General features: G+C 40.5%; 1 protein-coding gene across 1 annotated transcript; it reads left to right on the top strand.

Moving 5' to 3' along the window:
* Positions 1-15,521: 15,521 nt before the first annotated feature.
* On the top strand, positions 15,522-19,661 carry ZFP36L1 (ZFP36 ring finger protein like 1). The gene is made up of 2 exons (XM_044074110.1): positions 15,522-15,774; positions 17,145-19,661. Exons 1-2 carry the CDS (start codon positions 15,730-15,732, stop codon positions 18,117-18,119), a joined length of 1,020 nt encoding a protein of 339 aa, XP_043930045.1. The 5' UTR covers positions 15,522-15,729; the 3' UTR covers positions 18,120-19,661.
* The last annotated feature ends 2,131 nt before the right edge of the window (positions 19,662-21,792 follow it).

Genomic DNA, 21,792 nt, shown 5'->3' on the forward strand with positions numbered 1-21,792 from the left:
AACTGTATTTTGAAATGTTAAACAAATACTTCATGTAAGAGAATGTCATTATATTATAAGCAATAGAATTGGTAACTTTAAAGGGATATAAGTTAAGAATTTTATTTTATTTGTTCAATATTACTTACTATGTGCGTTGCTGGGTTAACTGAATGTCAGATCTAAGTAATATGTTAATTAGAAGTGTTAAAGCACTGGTGATTTTGTTTTCTTTGTTCCTGTGTAACACATTCCTTTCACACTGGTTATAGTTGCATTTACAGTCTTGTTGCACACAGAAGCTTGCAGAATGTACACTGATAAAAGAATATACTTTGCAGCACCCAACTTAGAGCAGTAACAAATAGCTGTTTATAACAAACTACACGTACTAATTTTGCAGCTTTTAGTTATTGTTCTACTTTACTTCTCAATCAGCATGGATGTTATAACATTTACCTCGGGACAAATGTGTCCCTACCAATACCTCTAACATAATTGGATTAATACAGATCTTTATATACAATTTTAGTCATGCACACACATATATATTTCCTCTTGGTATTCTATTTTGGAGAACTGATCATCCTGTAGAAACAATACTGATTGTTGCAGATGCTGACTTAATGATATTATTTTTAAGCTTCCTTGTTTAACAATGTCCTGTCACATTTTTGCTGAATTTATAAGAGGCCAGCTTTTCTGACAGTGTGAACATCCTGTTTTTGTCTTTAGTATTCTATTTGGATCTTTGTATAAGAACATCTCTTCTATTTGTGCAAATGCTGATAAGTGCAGTAAAGCATGTTTTTTAAGGAAACCCATTGTAACAGTGTCATATGATAGAAACATGTCATGTTGTCCATTCTTTAAAAAAAAAGATTTTACATTTTTGCTCTCACTGACAATGAAATGCATACATCCTGTTTTTAAGGCTGTAAGGAAATATGTCCATTCAGCAGATTCCTTATTTTCCAAGTCACAGTCATTTAGTATGGATGCTAATCACATATTGCTAAACTCTATTTCTACATTTAAGCAAGCTTTATCTTACACCTTATTTAGGTTGCATATTTGTAGCAAAGTTACTTTCAACCTTAGCATATTGTTGAGCACACTCTAACAAATTGGACACCCTATTAAGAGCCTTTTAGTAGCTGATAATTATTAGCTGGGTGGTGGCAGGAATTACTACCATATGGTCTGGGTAATAGGGCCACATCTGGAGAACCTGTGCCAGCCTTTTCCCAGGAGGGTCTGTGTGTTTGTATAACCTCTTCTCAAAGTGTGTGTGTGTTGTGTCAGCTACTTGGGCAGGGACACGAAGCACTGGTTGGACAGAGAGAGTACTGGAGGTTTTAGCTTGCCCAGCTAGGCTGAGACCTGGACCCTATAGCTGTGTCAGTGGGGAGTGTTATTGGGCACCTGGTGAGAAAGGGAGCAACCAGCCTCAGACTGACTGTGATCTCTGTGTGCACATAAGGGAAATTGTACTTTACTGTGTGGTATTAGTTATCCTTTCCTCTTCCAGGAGTCGCCCTCTCTGGTGTCAGTGGTGAGGATTGAGGCTCTGTGATTGCTGGGCCAGGGCACGGGCATCACACCCTTATATGGGAATCAGTAAATTAGTATTTACTGCTCACTCCAATCACTCCCTGGCTGCTCTCCTGACACAGGAGTCAATGATTAAACTCAGGTTACCTTGAGTGTTGTCACCAGACCACTAAAGCAAGACAGGAACTTAGACAAGTGATCTGAACAGCTTAAAGCTACAAGTCCAAACATGGCAAAGAACCTTGCCAGACTTGTCCAGTGTTGGACTACCTCTAGGTAGTATGATTGAAAATTCTGCAGTTTCCAGGAGCTATGCCAATAAGTTCACAAAAAAGTCACTATTAAGGTGTTCAGTGAGGGGATGTTCCCATTCATGTTGGAGTTTACAAAGGGTGTCCACTTTCTTGTGTGCCAAAGGACCAGATTCAGGGTGTCTTCAGGCTGCCTGCATAGCATCTTTAATGACCATGTCTATTATAGGGATGACTCAGGCTTCTTTAGCCTTCTTCTTCAGATACATTAGATATTTCTTGAGGGAGGACATAGGGGATCAAGGCCATTGCAGGCTGTCCCTCATTACCCTGAAATCCTCTTTGACTAAAGTGTTATGGTGGGAGGAGACCAGAGGAGAGAAGAATTATTACACTTTATTTATTTTCTTTATATTTGCTTACCGGGCCACTTGTCCATCTCAAAGATATTGGCCTATGTATCTTCAAGACCTCTTCACAGAAACCTGAGTGGAATTAAGTCATACACCCCTTATAACCAGCAAGCATGAACTCAGCCATAGTCTTATGAACTGGTAACCATTGCACTATAGCACGTGAGATGTCAATAAATTATGTGTTAAACTAAATGGCACAAGGAAGAGTAAGAGACCAGTGCTGAATTCAGCACTGGTTTTAGACTGCACTCCCTAAAGACTGGTTCCTGTACTGGTGACTTTACTTCTCATTAGACATCAAATGTCTGTCTGATGCCTTGACTTTGCACCATGGAGCCTAGAAATGGGAACTCTGCAGTCATCTTCATTCAGAACAACTAATCTGGGAACAGTATCCTTAGCATTAACCTCCTCTAACCAGTAGCAAGATAATTCAAGATGAAAGTCCACAGGGTTAGACCAGATGAGCCAAGGCCTCCAGAGAGCAACTGACAACTGCAAGTGTCAGCACCCTGTGACAACCATAATCAAGGTAAGAGCTACAGGTACACCTCTTATAAAGTTCCCTTGTCTTTTGTCAAGGCCAAAAATTCTAACAATGAACGTTACACCTGAAGGACAGCTATGCCATAGCCTATTCTCCAATGGTCTGTCCTTGTGGTAATCTCAAAATGTATAATTAAACCAAAAAGGAGCACTAATGTTGTGAGTCCTCAGAAAAATAGTTTATTGCAAGTATAATTAAGCACTTTCATCAATGCCAGTTGACTTCATCAGAATAATTAAAAGTCAAAGGAAATGGATTTAAATAGTATAAGCTCAACAATAATTGGTTCATCCTTCCCCCAATGATTTAACAAAAAAATCCCCAGCTGTTAAATATCCAACTCAGTTCATGAATATTAAATACATACTTGTTAAAAACACAACTAAAAACATCATACTGATATATTTGTATTCAACAACTTTCACCAAAATAAAAAATTCAAACAAAGTACTCAATACTGCACATACATATAAGACCACCCCAAGAAAAGGTTTTTATATAAGAAAATATTGAATAGTGGAACATTTAAACCTGTCCTGCCTTTTCTCTTAGTATTGGCAGGATAGTTAAGTGATCATTTAACCCTGGAGGGAAGTTTGTAGCTAGTCTTAATTGCCATAATAGTCCTTTTTTATTAAGAACATTTTGCCAATCCCCCCCCCCCCAACTTCAATGTGAACAAGGTCAAGAATGGCAAATTTAAATCCACAGAAATCAGCACATCGTGTACTATGTTTATACCAAGCGCTGGCTTCCTTTTTATTTTTCGTGTCATATAGATGTTCATATATTCTGATTTTAAATAGCCTCTCTGTTTTTCCAATATAAAATGATGTACAGGTGTTGCACCTAGCGATGTATAACAGCTTACTGGAAAAACAGTTGCCCCTTCTCAAATACACAATATTTTTGTTTTGATTGGCAATGGAAATAGAGTTGTCCTGTAAAATATAAGAACAATAGGGGCATCTACCACAAGGTCTGCTCCCATTAAACTTCCCCTGTTCACCTTGATTATTAGTTTTCCTCTCCAGGACTGACTTTAAATTAGATCCAATTTTTGTTGAAAATATAGGGTTTTCACCCTACCTGAAAAACTTCATTGTTAGTTTTAAAAATACTCCAATTTTTTAAAAGAATTTCTTTGACTTGGTGATACAGGGGACTAGATTGGACAACACATGCCTGTTGAAAATCAATTTTATTGTCATTCTCGGTAGTTGTCCCAATATTATTGATTTTATTCAATCCCTTTCCCAACAGTGGAATGTACCTTTTACCCCACTCATCTAATACTCCTTTTAGAATTGTATCAATAAGCTCACCAGGATAGCCTCTATCAAGGAACATTTCCTTCCGATATACAAATTCCTGGATTACATCTTTTTTCAGGGATGTCATTCTGGCAACCCTGATAGCCTGACCCTTAATAATACTTTTATTTTGGAATATAGGATGATGGCTATCGAAGTGCAAGTAACTGTTACAAAAGGTTTTTTTACGTTGAATTCTAGAAATAATTTTTTCATGGTCCTTTATTATCTTGGTGTCCAAATAGTCAATTTCTTGTTCATGGAAGTCAAACGTAAATTTTAAAAAAATTAGTAGTTCCATTTAAGTATTGGATGAATAATGGAATGGATTCAGAAGTTCCTTTCCATAAAATAAAAATATCATCCAAAAACCTACTATAAAATAGAACATTAGAAAAAAACTCACTTTTGAAGATATGTTCCCTTTCCCAACCTAACAAAACCAAATTAGCATATGTGGGGGCACAGGCGACTCCCATTGCCACTCCCTTCACCTGTTGGAAATATCCCCCCTCAAAATATATGTAATTATTTTCCAACATGAGACCCATAAGTTCACATATTAAACTAATCTCATCAGGGGGCAAATAAGAACAGGTGAAGAGTACTTCAAAAAAATGTAAGCCTTCCTGTTTATGAATGCAGGAAAACAGGTCCTGGACATCTATAGTCAGAAAAACACAATTAGGACACAACAAATTGCTTTTTAGTTGCCCAAGGAAATCCCAGGAGTCCTTTACCAAATGTGGAAACTGTTCTACAACATGTTTCACTTTTTTATTAACATACACAGCCAGGTTATGTGTTTTGGAACCTGCAGCTGCCACAATAGGCCTAAAGGGTGGTGTTTCAACATTTTTATGTACTTTCGGTATACTGGAAATAACAGGAATTTTAGGATGTAAATTCAAAAGAAAATCATAGTCTTCTTTGAAAACCCTCTGGTCCATAACATATTCATATAAGAAGCTATCCACTCTTTGATACGAAATATGTATTTCATTCCAGGAACACGGAGAGTAATTTTCAACATTAAATAAAATGGCTTGCATAGTATTAGTGTAATCCTCAGAATTGTATAATATAATACCGCCACCCTTATCAGGTGTCATGATACGTATACTCTTGTCCTCTCTCAGATTTTTTAATAGATTTCTTTCCTTTGTGTTGAGGTTAGAAAATATTCTTCTTTTCTTTCCCCACATTTTATACATATCTTCCTTGACAACTTTTTCAAAAATAGTTATAAGTGGGTGGAGGGAGGGATTAAAACCACTACTTTTTCTAAGCGTTTTAGGTTCATAGATTAGTACTAGGTTAACTGCCCTTGTGAGCCATTTTAAGCCTAGCCAATATTCCTTTGTGGGACTCAAACCCTGCACCTTGTGTTTATAAGGCAAACACTTTAACCATTAGGCCACCCTCCCAAGATGATGAAGCAGTTGCTGGAATTGTTACCATCTTTATCTGAATACATTTTTAAATTCAATTTTCTCAGATAAAGTTGTACATCCACCAATGTTTCTGCTATATCTGGAATCTTAGTGGGAACAAACTTGAATCCCTTGGGAAAATAGAGAAAAGAATTCCTCTGAAATAAACATGTCTGTGTAATTGTATATATGGAACCCATTTAGTGTATGCTGAATATTATTAACTTGTCTCACAGAAACTGGAACTAATGTTTCTTCCACCTAGGAAAACCCTTGTACTGTTGTGCTGCTTTGCTGTAAGTTTTGTATGTCTCTTGTTTCCGACTCGCTAGTCTTTCTGAGTGTCTTGGGAGTGGAAAATCCTGATACTCTACCAAGTTACCCCTCACTTCCTCCATAGAATGTTCATCCTCACCTAACAACTCAAAATCCACATTATCCATATGTACTTCCCCATATTGTGTTGAAGGTAAAAAATCATCTTTATCATCATCACTAAAAAACAGTTTATCAATGGGATACACTTTGCAATATTTATACTGCTTGCAGTATCCATCTAATTTTTTCACTTTCTTGTTGAAAATGTTATCACATTTCTTTTCAACCCTACAAATAACCTTATTATAAAATCCTTCATATCGTGTGAACAATAAATCACTAAAAATCATTTCATTTAAATCATCAGCTACCTTACGGAGTCTTTTTTCCATCTGTTCATAACAAAATACACTTTTACCAAGCAATTCAAACCCCCACTTGTCAAACATTGTGGTAAACACATTAACAATTTCAGTATTATAATGTATCCCAAAAGAAAATTTAAAAATTCTTAAACCCTGCGGCACCACTTTGTTCCTGATACATTCATTCAAATAACATATCTCTATTTGACACATCTTAAATTTAAATAGTCACTTCTCAAAGGTATAAATCATCTCTTTTAAGGATTTAAAACTGAAGTGCCTATTGTCCTTGTTGTTAACTGTCTCAGCTGTTACTTTAGAGCTGGAAAAAGAGAAATGTTTCTGGACTAATGCCCCATAGTGCTGTTTGACTTTATTCACACAGGGACTTTCTTTAGTACCACCAGTCATTTCGCATACACATGAGGGAGTTTTATTCACTCCCTGCTGAATGTTTTCCCTGCCATTATGATTGAAAACTTTGTCTGAATGAACAGTTTGGGCAACAGTATCTGAATTCAAAGCAGTCGTACCTTTTGAATGGTTTTCACATTGGCGTGTTGAATTCGAATTGTCATCCGAAATGACTTCAATATCACTGCCAAAATGGACCGCACAATTAGTTTTTACAACGCTCACAGATGGAAGAGAAGCCAAACCATCTCCAGTTTCGGATATGCTGTCACCACTTTTTTTGTTTGATTGTCTGGTTTTGTGGTGCTGGTTGTCATGGAGTCCCCAGAAACTTTGAACTTTTCGCCTGTTTCTGATTCTGGGCAACAAACAGAACTTTTACTTATCAAAAAGGATGTGGCTGAGTTGAAGGGGGAGATCACCCACCTAATAGAGTTGCTTTCCCAATCACGTCATTGTGAATTTGGGTGTTCTGCAGCTATCGATACTCGAAAGAAGGGTAATGCTTATTCTGGCAAAGAGGATATTAATTGCAGTCCTACCACTTTAAGAAGCATGGTGAAGTCATCACGACAGTACAGGTTTATCATGGTGAACCTGAACAGCGTTTTTCCTGGTGAACTTTCGATTTCTTATCCACTCATCAAGATTTCTCTTGAAGAGGGCCAGTGAGGTGCTCTGTTTGACATGTATGGGAAGTCTAATCCATAGCATGGGCAGTCTCTGGGTTATGAACCTGTCCTTCCATCATGTTCTGTTGACTGTGGAAATGAGGTTGAGGTCTCTGGAGCATGTGGTGCGGAGGGATTGGGATTTCTTTAGATGTAGCATTTCTAACAGAGATGGATCAGACATGGCTTTGTAAGTCAAGCAGAGATCGCCTTTAAGTAGGTGATATGAGACAAGAGAATAGTTGGAGTTTTTTGAGTCTGTCCATATAGGACAAGTGGTTAAGGCCTAGGATCCTCTTTGTGAGGTATCCCTGTGGCCTCTCCAGTTGCTGCAGGTGTCTAGTGAGGTACATGCCAAATGGGGCACTGTACTCAATGATTGGCCTAATGACGGAAGAGTAAAAGGAGACAGTGACCTCCTTCTTCCTGGATGCAAAATCCTTAGTAATGATATGTGCCACATAGAAGGACTTTCTGACTACAGTGACAATGTGGTGGTCAAAAGAGAGGTTTCTGTCAACTTGTGTTCCCAGATCTCTTATAATGCCTTCTGTGTTCAGTGGACTACCATCGATGTGGTAATTTATGGGAACTGGGTTTTTCAAAGGGGGTGACACATTTTTGGCATTGAGTTTAAGGCCATGGTTCTGACACTAGTTGTTGGTCTCAGTGAGGCCTTTCTGTAGGATATCAGCATCATTTGGGGAGTTAATAATAGCTCCCAACTTGCAATCATCTGTGAACTTTGTCAGCCAGAGTCACTTTGTGTTGACCTGGATTTCAGAGAAGTAGATACCAAACAGGAGAGGACCCGGGACCAAACCCTGTGGGACTCTACTCATGACTGGTCAGCAGTCTGACTTGTTTTGGAGTCAGCTACTTTTACAAAGTGTGTTCTATCTGTGAGCCAGTTTACAACTCTCCTAGTGATATAGGGGTTGATGCCTAGCTTAGTGAGTTTTTCTATGATTCCTGAGTGGGCAATGGTATCAATGGCCTTGGCCAGGTCAAGGTAGGCAGTATGATCCACCTTGCCTTCATCCACAGCTCTGGTGACTGACTCAAAGAAGTCGACCAGATTGAGCAGGCATGATCTAACAGTCAGAAAACCAAACTTTGTGGGATCCAGAGTTTGGAGATTCCCATTATCCTTGTTTATTAGGTCCATGATGAATCATTCCATAGCTTTGCATATCAGACTCGTCAGGCTAATGGGACAATGGTTCCCAGAGTTTGTAGTTGCACCTCCTTTGTGGAGAGGGATAACTGTAGCACTGCTATTCAGTAGGGACAAAGCCTGAGGTGAGGCTGTGATTGAACAGGGCACACAGGTGAGGTGCCAGTTCACTCTGTAGTTCATGTAGAACACAGCCAGGGATATTGTCATGTTGTACAGAAGCTGTATTATTGGCCTTGCACAGTGTTTTTTTAACCTGTGGAGCAGTAATACTGGGTGACTGGCAATCTACTGGTATTGTGATTGGTCCTTGGGGGGAGAGAGGGGTAAAGTTGGCACTGAATCTGTCGGCAAGTATATTGGCAATATCTATTGGCTCGGAATAGGAGGTACCATTGTGCAGTAGCTCAGAGCAAATCTAGGTATTGCCTTGGAGATTCTTTACATAACTATCGAAGGCCTTGTGGTTGATTTTACTATCTGCTGCAATGCTGTTTTCACGCCTAGCTTTAGAGGACTTGATGAGGGATTTCAACTTTTGTTGAGGCTGATAAGGGAGTTTTTCCAGTCTAGGGACTTCACCTTATTCCACCCACATCAGTTCCCTCCTTCTGTTGTAGCAGTTGTTTATGGCAGGGAACCACCACATTGGCTTCCTTTTTTTGGAGGAGAGAGTCTTGGTTCTATTGGGTATGGCGAGATCCATGCATTTGTGTACATGTTCGTACAGTGCACTGGTGTATGATTCGGCAGTCATGTAGTTGTAAATTCTCCATTTAAATGGGTGCCATGAAGTTAGCCACCTCTGAGCCCAAAGCTAGCTTTGGAGAAGTTTTTCATGGTAGTTAGCTTTACGGGGGGGGGGGGTGGATGTGGATTTCTAAGGTGATTAGTTTGTGGTCGGATCTAACCAGGGAGGAGATGACTATTAGTGGAGAGCAATGGTCACCCATGTTAGTAATGACCAGGTCAAGGATGATGCTACCTCTGGTGGGGATACGTACAAGCTGATCCAAGGCATTGGAATTAATGAATTCCAGGAAACATTGGGCAGGTGTATGGGTACATAAGTAGTTTTCCCAGTTAATGGAGGGGTAGTTGAAGTTGCCCAGTATGAGTGTAAGGTTGGACCCTAATATTCTCCAGGGTGCTTAGGAACGTGGAGTGTGTCTTGAGACATGGTTAGGGACCTATAGCAGGCTACGACCTGAATCACTGTCTTACCCAATGTTAGCTGCACCTGAAGTATCTCTGATGTGTTTTGTTGGGCTACCAGTCTGGAGGTGTGTGCATACTTTATGAATATGGAAACACCATCGCCTTTGGAGCTTCAGTCCAAGTTCTGGGGCCGAAAGGTGTGGAATGAGTTACAGCGTAGTGCAGGGTTGCTTTCTGCTGCCTTGAACCAGGTCTCTGTTACAGCACAAATGTCGATGTTCGTCATTTTAAGGAGTGCTTTGAGCGAGTGTATTTTGACATTTAGACCTATAGCATTGAGCAGTATGACCCTCAGACATTTGTTTGTAGCTGTTACAGTGGTAATGTGGTCTTTGGACACTATAGGGGGTGGCAAGAGCCTTGACAGTATCCGGGAGCCCAGGGGTGACAGTTGCAAGCCATCTCTGGCAAAGCATCAAAGTCTGTCAATCATATCACCCCAGGCAGACAGATATTGGATCCCCTTATAATGACACCAGAAACTTAGCCAATTGTTGAAATCAATCATTTTCTCCTTGTACTGTGGTATCATTCTGGGTGATAGATAGTAAGATGCTGCTCAGGGCTAGGGTCATACTCATCTGGGCTAAATAATCCTGAGAGCTCCTCCATGTGTCTTTTCATGTAGTCCAGGGAGGTACATCTCAGGTCATTCACCCACATGTACAATGACAGTTATATTTGTACCTGTTGTTGAGGGACCTAAGTGAGTGCAATATGTGGTAGATCCTGGCACCTGACAGGCAGCTGTTACTTTCTCCTTATTCAACCTAGTGAGTGGAACATCAGTCTGCCTCACTATCGAGTCACCTATGACTAGTGTGTTGGCCATGTTGTTTTGGCTTAGGGGCTTTGGTTGAGTGGCACACTGTTTAGGAGAGTTATGTGTATTGTGATTAGTGTTGTGTCGGTCGAGTGCATTCCTGCCTTGGAGGTCTCTGCTGTTTGGGCAGATTTTTATTGACAGCATCCCCGATGGTGAGTGTGTGGCTTGTGTTTTTATGTGATTGCAATGCTGGGTTGTGCTCTGGAGAGCTATGTGTTCCATGTAGTGTGGTGCAAGTGTTGACCTTCTCCTCTTGACCAGCTAGAAAGGGCTGTCAGCGTCCTGTTTGGCATATACTTCTCAGAAGTACAGGCAAGCACGGAAGGGCTGTGGCTAAGTTTGCGGACGACTGCAAACTGGGTGCTATAACAGAGTCTCCGGCTGACATGGAGATCCTCCAGAAGGGCCTAAATGAGACTGATGCATGGTGTCAAAGCCATGGTCTCAAGCTAAATGCAAAAATATGCGTAGTAATTCCCTTTGGAAAAATAGAGTAACCACAAACTACAACATAGGAGGTAATCCCCTGAAATCCGAAGAAGAAATAAGGGATCTAGGGACCCAAGTAGATAGTCAGCTTTCCTTTGATAACCATGTTACCAAAGTGGTTGGAAAATCCTTCTATGTGACCCATCTGATCACGAAAGGGTTCGCATCAAGATCTAAGGATGTAATGGTGCCCCTCTACTCTTCCCTCATCAGACCCATTATTGAGTACAATGCATCAATTGGAATGTACCTGACTAGACATCTCCAGCAGCTGGAGAGACCACAAAGGTACCTAACCAAGAGGATTACTGGCCTCAAACAGTTATGCAGCACGATTGAAAAAGCTAAGACTGTTCTCTGTTGCATACCGCTTTCTCAGAGGCGATCTCTGTCTAAAGTACAGAGCCATGCCCAACCCAGAATTGTTGAACATGCTCCATCTTAGCAAAACCAAATCTACTCGAGCTACACGCTCTACAGATACAAACCTCAACACAACAATGAATAGAACATGCCGGAGGGATAGATTCCCTTCGCAGAGACTTCCCTTACTATGGAACAGGGTCCCTATCTACGTAAGACAGAGCCCCTCACTATCACTCTTCAATAGGAACCTTGATGAGTTGATGGGTAACAGAAAGTTCACACTGGGGATCACCACCAACAGCACTACTAGAGAGGGGCCAAGGGTACTAGCTGCTAGTACAAGGGTCTAGGGAACTACTACAGGGGCGGTGAATACCGCACAACGTGGCTGGGCTAATATATGCCTTCGGGCATATAGCCCAGTACCAACCTATGAAACAGTTGCTACATTGCCTCAGGATGCCAGAATTCACCAGGTTAATAGGAGAAAACACAGGGAATTGACCTTTAGACATGCCTGGAGGGGCGGGCATTAATAATAGGTATTAGAGATGTTTTCTTGTAGAACGTTTAGTGCTGGTAGCACTTTTGTGTGCTGCAATAATTTGGTAAAGTACTAGACTAATAAACTAGTAAAAGTGCAGGACAGAAGAGAACTAGCAGATCTAAGGGAAAAATTGAAGAGCAGACTTTAGCACTGCTCAGAAGCTTACAAACAAGTACTGGATAGAGCAAATCTGTATCTAGCCTAGACTAGTTACAAAGGCAGGAAAAGCGCAAACACGGGCTTTTAAACCAGAAACTTGAAAGAAATGGGAAAACTGCCAATAAACTACAATTTTGGGGCCAGAAACCACATCTCTTGTGGTAAATAGTCTACCTAGTGCTTACCACTTCCACTGACAAGCTAGAAGGCTTCCCTCTAACACAGAAAAGCTGGGGGCTCAGAAGCTTACATACAGTCTTGGTTTGGGAAAAGCACAAACAAAGGCTTTTTAAACCAGAAAGTTGAAAGAGATGGAAAAAACTGCCCAAACGGCCAATAAACTACAATTTCTGGACCAGAAACCACTCCTATTGTGGTAGATAGGCTACCTAATGCTTTAATGCTTACCACTCCAACTGATAAGCTAGAAGGCTTCCTTCCAACATAGAAAGGCTTGGGGGGGGGGGGGGGCTCAGTAGCTTACAAACAATCCTGGATACAGCAAATCTGTATCCAGACTAAACTATTTCCAGGAAAGGCAGGTAACAAGGTTAGGTGCAGCAGTAGCATTGTCGCCTCGCAGCAAGAGGCCATTCAATTCTCAGCTGGAGTGCCTTGTGTGTGGAGTCTGCATGCCCTTCCCACAGTCGAGTAGTGTTCAAAAGACATGCGTGAATGGGTGTGTCTTCGTTGAAGGTTGTGCGTTGAGCTGGCACCTCAACACCATAAAAATCTACAGCCAATCATTAGCAAACCTGAGTTCCGCTGAGGCGACCCCTAACTGGGAAAAGCTGAAAGAAAAACAGGAAAGCATCTAAAACAGCACTAAAAACAATTCAAGTGTAATGCAAGCTAGCACACAAGTGTGTAGCAATATTAAAGCAAATACAGTTTAAATAAATGCAATTTATTCAAACTGTATTCTGAACTGAATTCAAATATTGTTTTATTCAACTCTGAACAGTTAGAAAGTGCCAAAAAATGTTGCGTCTGAAACTCCACCTCCTTTGGCTTTGCTGCCCACAGTTGGGGTCTGAGAATGCATGATAGGATGAGTCTAACCAGGTAAGGCTGGGGTGCTCTCCGCAGCTTTGAACCAGGTTTCTTTGCACAAATATCAGCATCTTCTATTCTTGCAGGGTTAAGAATGCTTGCAATGAATGCAGTTTCACGTTTAGACTCCTAGCGTTTTGCAGCATGACCTTTAATTTGCGTTTTGTTGACATTTTTATGTTGGTTTTATCGACCGTAGGACCTTTCCTAAAAAAAAAAAAAAAAGGCACTACAGGGGAGGCACGTGCCTTTGCCAGATGCCTGAAGCCCAAGTGAGGCAGATGTAGTCCATCAGCCCCCTGGAATGAGACAAAAAACTAAGCAAATTTGTCAGTCATTTTCTGTTTGTATTGAAGCATCATTCTGGGTGACTGTAGAATGCTGCTTAAGGCTAGGGGCATACCTGCCAGTGACACATTCAGGGAGCTCAATCATGTTTCTCGTCATAGTCCAGGGAGGTACGTCTTAAGTGGCCCACATGGGATACTTACAGGACGCAGTCTCATTTTAAATTCCCAGTCTTAACGTGTGTTCTCCTAAGTCCTAACACCAGGAGCATCTTACTTGCTTTGCTTCACCGCAAAAGTTTACCACTATACAGGGTAAGGGCCTCTTACGCCTATTTCATAGAAAATTCAGCTCTACAAGACACTGTTTACAGTACTAAACAATCTGCGATGCACAAGGAAAATAGCTTTCTTGAAAGTGGTTTACATTTTATGTTAAATTCTCTTTCTGTACCGCCACCCTCCCTCACTTGTCTACCATCTGTAGTGTCCTCCCCCTCAAGCTCAATAGCAAAGCACAGAGACGTCACTTTCACTTAAGATGTTCACAAAATTAAGTGATTATTAACCAATTTCCTGTAAGTGAATCAAAGTAATCGATATATGTTCACCGCGACGCTGTGCGTGACTTTACTAGTTAAGTAACAACTGCTAACATAACACAACAAAACCACACATCAGGTACTATCAAGATTTTTTTTTTTTAATAAGATTCCCCAACCGAGTTCTACAGGGGAAGGAATAGCAACACGCCAAAAACAGATCCTTGTCGAGCAGGTCTATTACAAGCAAAAAAGAATGCAGAAGCTCTTTGGAAGTTTCTAGATCATCTTAAACCTCTCTAAACTACGGACATATGTATTGGCTAGTACAGAGGCGTGCAATTGCTCCAACGGGGGAGGGGCTCAAAGGTCTTGGGTTCAAACTCCAGCGGTTCACAATACTACATCCCCATAAAAACACCGGCAATTGTTTGACAACACACCAGAAAGGACAGTAATCCGCATGCGTGCATACCGATACACTACAAATTTGCTTCAAATGTTTGCTGTTCATGACCCTCGCTGAAGTGAGTAGGTAAAGGGGTATACATTTCAGAAACTTTTTAAATACGGGGCATCGCAAGGCTGCCCACCTCTCATTTGCAAACGATAAGGTACCACATAAGCAATTTTCCCGGGCTCACTACTGGTTAATAGTAAGAGTTTTTAACAAACATTGTCAGAGTACAGTTATGTCCGAGTCAATCCTCAAACTTGTAGATTAAAACAGCTGCAAAACACAGCCCCGGCCCCCTTACAAAAGAAGGGAGGGGGGACCCCAAGTTAACATGCGGGTATGTGACTAGCCACGGAAAGGGCTGGTTGTAGGCGCCCTAAGGTCGACCGAGCCAGTTGCGCAAGTAAGAAATGATGCTAACTTGAGCCCGCAAGTACAACGTGCTCGGGCTTCAGTTAGAGGGAGTATCCAAAGACGTTACAACACAACACTCCCTTAATAAAAAACAAAACTCATTTCTACCTTCTCCCCATGCAAAAGCCCAAACGTTCTCTATTTTTGCACTTAATAAAGAGGAAAGGTTAATACTCGGTAGAATACAAACGTTTTTTTTGTATCACATTAACAAATTATGTTAAAACACCCGCCCACAAAACCTTGGTTTTAACCGAAAACGAGGCGACTGAAACTCTACCACCACAGACAGCCCTAGGATTTTCGTTAACATCCAAAAAAAAATTTAGCAAACCTTACGGGTAGAAAACAAAAAGTTTTACTGTAACTTAAACAATTAGCAATAGTTAAGACTTTTAAAAGTTATTTTACTATAACTTGACAATAGTTGCATTTTCCACAACTTCTGAGGAACTGAAACTAACTTATAAACTACTAAGTGTATTGAAGACGCGCCCAAATCTCGAATGTCTAACGTGCCAAGAACAAAGTACAAAAAGTAGCTAGACTGCTGAACAACTTAAAGGGCCTCCCTCCCCCCAGCACTGTGGCCTGTGTACCTACTCTGTCCGAGCACGTGGGACAGCCTATCTCCGCCCTTTACAAACCCCCGCCCACTGCCTGTACTTTTCCCCTTTTCTTCCCTCCCCTCTGAAGTCTTGTAAAACTTTAAAACAGGCCCACGGGGCCACCAACGACTAGTTAAAGAGTGTAGACCTGTGAGGCTCGTAGCTGTGGGTTCGAGGCTAGGCATGCACCCGAGTAGAAAGTTAAATTAGGCACCATTAAGTGACTGCATATTGCTAGCCGCTTAGCCTACCTGCCTCAACTTTAATATTTAGTATTTATTGCCGTTAAGTTGTCCTACTTGTATTGTTGCCATTAACATCAAAGATGACCACAGCTCTCGTGTCCCCTTTCTTCGATGTGTTGTGCAAGGTAAGGACAGTCCACGGATAGCTAGTACTAACTTTATTGTTGTACGACTCTGTGAAAGAAAAATAGTCACGTTAAACTGCGTGATCATTAAGACTCGATTAATCTGTATAGGACGAATGGGGCTATGAATCTCTCCACGAGGCTTTTTTTTCTGAATCTCTGCAGCAGATCATAACACAACTTTTGTTTAGATTTGGGTTCAGTATCAGCCTTTCACCCCCCGTTTTTTAGCTTCATTACCTTTTGTACTAATTAAGAGTACGTACTGTGCACACTTTATAAAACTATTTCTTGTGTGTTGTTTGGGGAGGGGGGGGGCGACATGGTAAACAACTTTCCGTTTACATCTGTTTACACTTTTGTTAATTATTTTACAGTGAATCGATGGCATTTCTGTTTCCCCTTGGCTGAGATGCTTTTTTTTTAGTTTGGTCTTTCCTTCCCAATAACTTTTCCGCATTACTTATTTGTTTTTGTTGTTGCAGACAACTTATCACCATATATTGGGCAGACTGTTCTAAATGTTTGTTTATAGTTTGTGCAGGCTCTTATGAAGTTGTCTTGTTAACTTTTCTGTAACTGTAAACGTTATGTCTGATAATATTAAGGTACCCCATATTGAAGTTGTCGATCTCTTCTCTCCAATACTTTTGTTAGAATGGTTTGAAAACAGTTGCACACTTGTCTGTGTTTCTCGCAAGTATGTAAACTTACACTGAAGTAGTACTGGATGTATATTTTTCACACTTTTTGGCCTGTGAAAGGGCGGCAGACATGTTTGATATCCAGCATAATGCTAAATAAAGCTTTGCTATCTCTAGAAAAGTAGTTTTGTACACGTGTAGCTAAATCAGTCAAAAGTAAAATGCAGTTAATGATTGGAGGGGGAGGGGGGCTAGTATGCTTCCTCTGTATATGCAAGCCAACATGCATGCACAAATATCTGGAAACGGCTTCTCGAGGACCTTGTCTGCTCACCAGCTGCAATCTTAACCCCCTTAGTGTTGCATAATAGTTTCCCCTATTTCTACTGGTCATGGCTCTGCTTTGCTTACATTTTACTTTGTTTCTGGGATTTATAACTGAGATGTGTGAAGTGCATGTTAGTGGGATAGTGATTGTTTTTGTTCTAGGCTGTAAAGATATCTTCAAACACCCTTTTAACAGTCGCATTCTTTGTAGCTTTATTGCGTAGTTTATAAAAGCAGTTTTCTGTTTTCTCCTCTTGAACTTCAGATAGCTATTTTTTTCAGCATTCTTTTGTTAAGCGTTTGGTTGTTGTCTGACTTGGTCTGCTTTTCAGTTTTGATATTGGCATGGTGGGTTTTATAACAAGTATTAACTCCAGTGTATATATTTTTTTATAACAGAACAACAAAATAATGAATTATACGAACAACAACAACATTATAAATCCTACCACTACAAATGTTTCTCTGCTGGACAGAAAAGCTGTGGGGACCCCATCTCTAGTGAACTTTCAAAGGAGACATTCTGTCACTGTGCCTAACTCAAAGTTCAACCAGAATCTGCTCAACAGCCTCAAGATGGAGCCCTCAACTACCTTGGGAAACAAGGAGAACAAGTTCAGAGACAGATCCTTTTCAGAGAATGGAGAAAGATTACTAAAATCAAGTGGACAGATTAATTCCAGCCGCTACAAGACCGAACTGTGCAGACCGTATGAAGAGAATGGATCTTGCAAATATGGTGACAAGTGTCAGTTTGCTCATGGAGTGAATGAGTTAAGGAACCTTACACGACACCCTAAGTACAAGACAGAGCTATGTCGCACTTTCCATACTATTGGATTTTGTCCTTATGGGCCTAGATGCCACTTCATCCACAACGCAGAGGAACGGCGTATGGTGGCTGGCAGGGATCAAGCACAAATTACATTGCCTTCCATGAAGGTGGAGAGACCCAGGCTCCACCATAGTGTCAGTTTTGCTGGCTTCCCCAGCAACAGTAGTGGCTTTGCAGAGATTAGTGCACCAACCACCCCACCTCCCACTATGCTCAGTGGCACTGAAGATTTGGTCAGCTCACCATCTTTGCTAGACTGTGCCAACAACCCATTTGCTTCATACTCTCAGGATATTGCTCGTTTATGTATTCAGCTGCAAGGAGCTGTGATCAATGCTAACTATCCGTATCGGACCTCCTCTGGAGCAGTGCAGAGCTCTGATGGTGGTCTGTCTGATCAAGACTGCTACTCTAGCAGCCCTGGAAGTAGCGACTCTGAATCTTCACCTACTGATCCTAACAGACGACTTCCTATTTTCAACAAAATTATTTCATTTTCTGATCACAAGGAAATGACAAACAGTACAAGCAGAAGTTGAAACAGTAAGACTGACTAGGGTTAGAAGTTAACATGTTTCAGGTCCACTTGTAACTGAGACAGTGAATTTAAGTTAAGACTGCCAACAGTTTACAAAATGAGTGCCTTTAGAAATGGGTCACTTTGGCTGTAGGGGCAGAAAAGGCACCAGTGAGTGGACATGTGTATCAAAGAGAGACTATGCTAATGTCTTAAAGGTGAGATGGCAATAGTATTTCTGAAAGCCACTCTGACTGTACCACTGATAAAATTATTTTTTTTATTCCCTTGGCAAGCACAACTGCAAGTTGCCTGTGGCAAGTGGACCAGTGTTAACATCCAGCCCTTCCCTTGCCTCGTTTTAAGCAGGTCTTTAAAGAGGGATAAGCAAAAATGGACAAATGTATGTGACGTCAGTGGAACATTTGGAAGAGGAAGATCAGTGAGGGATTAAAAAATGGATTTTGGTGCTCTTATGGTCCACATTGTGCAGCTGTGATGTCCGTAGATCAGCTAAAGCTACAGAAAAGTCCCAAGTGGGCTAACATTACTATTTAGTGTGACATAAAATGAATTTTGCATCACATATCTGTGACACCACTATAGAGGGGGAGGGTGGCAAATTGTGTGCACCCATTCCACAAGTATAAATGGAGTTTTTTCCATTAGTAATGAAATAGTTAATGGTTTGCTCTAGAGTATATTAGTTCTACACATAGAGCACTCATGCCATCCTTTTGATTATTTTTTTTTTTGTGTGTGTGTTTTGTTTGAGGGGGTTTTTATTTCTTACAACTTCCAAAACAATTGGAGAGGAAAGGTTGCTTTGGTCACTGCACAATATTAAAAGCTTATTTAACTTATCAGAAACGTATTTATTGCCGAACATATGCTTTTTTGTTAATTTGTTCATATTTATCAGGACAAGTCCATAGAATATATTCTTTTATGTTTTAAATTATGATCTTCCGTATTAATCTTAAGATTGTGAAGTCTCCTTTTTTTCCCCACAGTTTAATATATTATACTTACAATGACGTAATTGTTTTGGTAACTGCGTACACTTTTTTGTTATTTTATTTTAAAGAATGAAAAGTTAATTTAAAAATGGAAAAAAAGGATTATTTATTTTAGCGATTTCCCTGTATTTTTGTGTTGGACTGCAAAATGAGCTGTGTTACTGCCTTAATTTCCATGTTGCCTAGTTCTCTGCAAGGCACAAATGGCTGGGCTTCAGAATGTATGAGACCTGTACTGTAAAACAGTACAGGAAAATTGTATTCAAAACTTCAGAATGCCTTCTGAGATATTTAAGAGTGAAAGTGCCTGTTTTAAAACATTCCAAATGCTGAGTATCTTGCCTTGTTGTTCTAAGTTCTGTACTGTCCCTTATAAAGAGTGAAACTAGCACAAAAAGACAAATATTGAATGTAAGCGTTTTTTGTTCTGTTCACTACATGTTTCCTATATGTGAATTTATTTAAAAAAAAAAGGAAAAAAAAAAAGCTTTTTGTAACGACAGTTTGCAGTTAAAAGCAATAAACCAAGTCTTTTTTCAAAATTTTTTTTTGTACACAGTGGAGTTTCTTAACTGATTACAAAGTAAGTTGCTATATTGTCTGTCTAATCCTTTTTTTCCCCCCAAATGATAATCTTGCATCTTTAATGTACAGCTTGTGTTAGCTTCTGAGTGGACATGCAGCTGTTACTAGCACATTGATTTTATACGCTCTTGTTTTGCCTTTAAGCTGGCCAGTGTGCAGACTTATCTGCATGGTGGCTTTTCTATTTTACAAATAGTCATAGAAATCCAGGGACTATGGTACCAGCTTTACATAAGGTTCTAGGAGTCTGTCTTCCAAATTAATACATGAAGTAAATGTTTACTTGTGTAGAGGGATCCTTTTGAAGTTGTTGAAGGGGGGCAAAGGGAACTTGTTTGCAGACGTAAGTGCACATTTGCATATTTAAAGGTTGTATTTAATTGTACTACCCCCGAGGAATTGTTTTTAGCTGTGTATTGATCCCAGGAAAGCCAAATGTACAGAGGAAGAAGGCAGAAAGTTCTTGAAATGTAATAGTCTGAATGAGATGGGAACTCCTGTTTTTTGTTTTTTGCTCTGCAAGAACTTTTGTTTAATTTGTAGTTTTTTTTATGCTGCATAAAAGCTGCTTTTCACAATTCGAAAGGTTGCAGAACACTGGAGCAGCCAGCAAGTCTTGCAGCTAAGAAAGTTGCATGTGGTTCACTGCAAAGCAGTGTGAGGGGTAACCAACTTTGTTCATCCCCGATATTCTCCCCCTTGACTATGAAATACTTAGCGGTGCTCCACAGCAGCCATCTAGCCTTGCTTGCTTTTTAGCTGTTGAGGTCAGGCAGTACAGGTAAGCATAGAACATGTGAATTTGTGCAAAGTACGGATTCTGTTTAACTTGAGGATTGCCCAGTATAAAATCGCACACTGGTCCCGAGGATTGCCCAGTATAAAATCGCACACTGGTCCCTAATACAGTGTAGCTTTGTCTACCTTGGGGGGGGTATACTGTGTAATTGGTATTTCCCATTGAATTGGGACACTGGTTTAGCAAATAACTGGACTTTGGTTGTGTACTTAATGGTTAAAGATGGGGGGGGGGTCCCTTCACCAGTCTGTTAGACACTGCAGTGCAGCATCATTAGTGGTGGTTGAACCTCTTGATGCTTTTACCGATTTCTGTATAAGCTAAAGCAGGTAGTCCCCAACATACAAGTGTGCTCTCAACATAGTACAGATGGCCCTTCTTTGGAACCAGAACCAGTATTTTCTCTGTTCTATTAACCAATGTGTGTGGCTTTCCTAGCTCGCGTCTTCAGTGCAGACTGTTCTGCCAGATGTACTGCAACTGGAATCACCATGAGGATTTTGAAACGGTTGCTGTTTTCAAAACTGTTTCTGCTAAGTATTCCTTCACGTTTGAACTACCATGTATTCCAGAACTTGCAACACAGTTGCTTTGCCCTTGCTGTTTTAATGCATCTTGCCTTGATATGTTTCTGTCCTCGGCACTGCTAACTCTGGATAGTGCACCATGAGTTAAAAAATAGCAGTATGGCACAGAGGTGAAGCTAATAACATTTTAATGCAGTTCACTCTCCCTCTATTTAAACAGGCCCAGTTTTGTTAGGGTGTGTTTGCATCGGTGCTTGTGAACTCTAGTACTGTGTGTGAGGTGCTGTTTCATGAAAAACCTTAATTTATGGCTCCCCTTGCATTTCACATGGCAAAGGCGGGGGGGGGGGGGGTTGCTTCTGGGAATGATTGCACAAAATAGGCAGTCTGCCCTGAATAGCACTACATCTTTTGCCACAAAGATGAACTGTAGTATTGCCAAATGATACCACAAACAGGAATGTATGGATGGAAAGTTTGTACCCCCAGAGTAGCTAAAAAGGTAGGTGTCCAAACTACAGTTCGTGAATATTACAAAACAAAGTATTTTATGCCCCCAAAAAAAAACAAAACTATGCTGACAGTTGTGCTGGTGTTGATGCACAAGATCCATCTGCTTCCCAGCTCAGCACTGCATGCCTTTAAATCTGCAAAGCGGGTAATAGTCACCTGTTTAAATTCCATATTTTCTTCTGGTACCTGCCCCTGTGTTGCCTCAAGAATTGAAGTTTATACAAGCCAGCTGCCTGGACTGAACCATCACTA

Source organism: Protopterus annectens, chromosome 6.part0 (genome assembly GCF_019279795.1).
Source record: "Protopterus annectens isolate FY-2018-M chromosome 6.part0, PAN1.0, whole genome shotgun sequence".
NCBI lineage: Eukaryota > Metazoa > Chordata > Ceratodontiformes > Protopteridae > Protopterus > Protopterus annectens.

Coding starts and splice junctions, on each gene's coding strand:
- ZFP36L1 (XM_044074110.1), top strand. CDS start 15,730: ATGACCACAGCTCTCGTGTCCCCTTTCTTCGATGTGTTGTGCAAG. Junction 15,775..17,144: donor TCTTCGATGTGTTGTGCAAG/GTAAGGACAGTC, acceptor TTTTTATAACAG/AACAACAAAATAATGAATTA.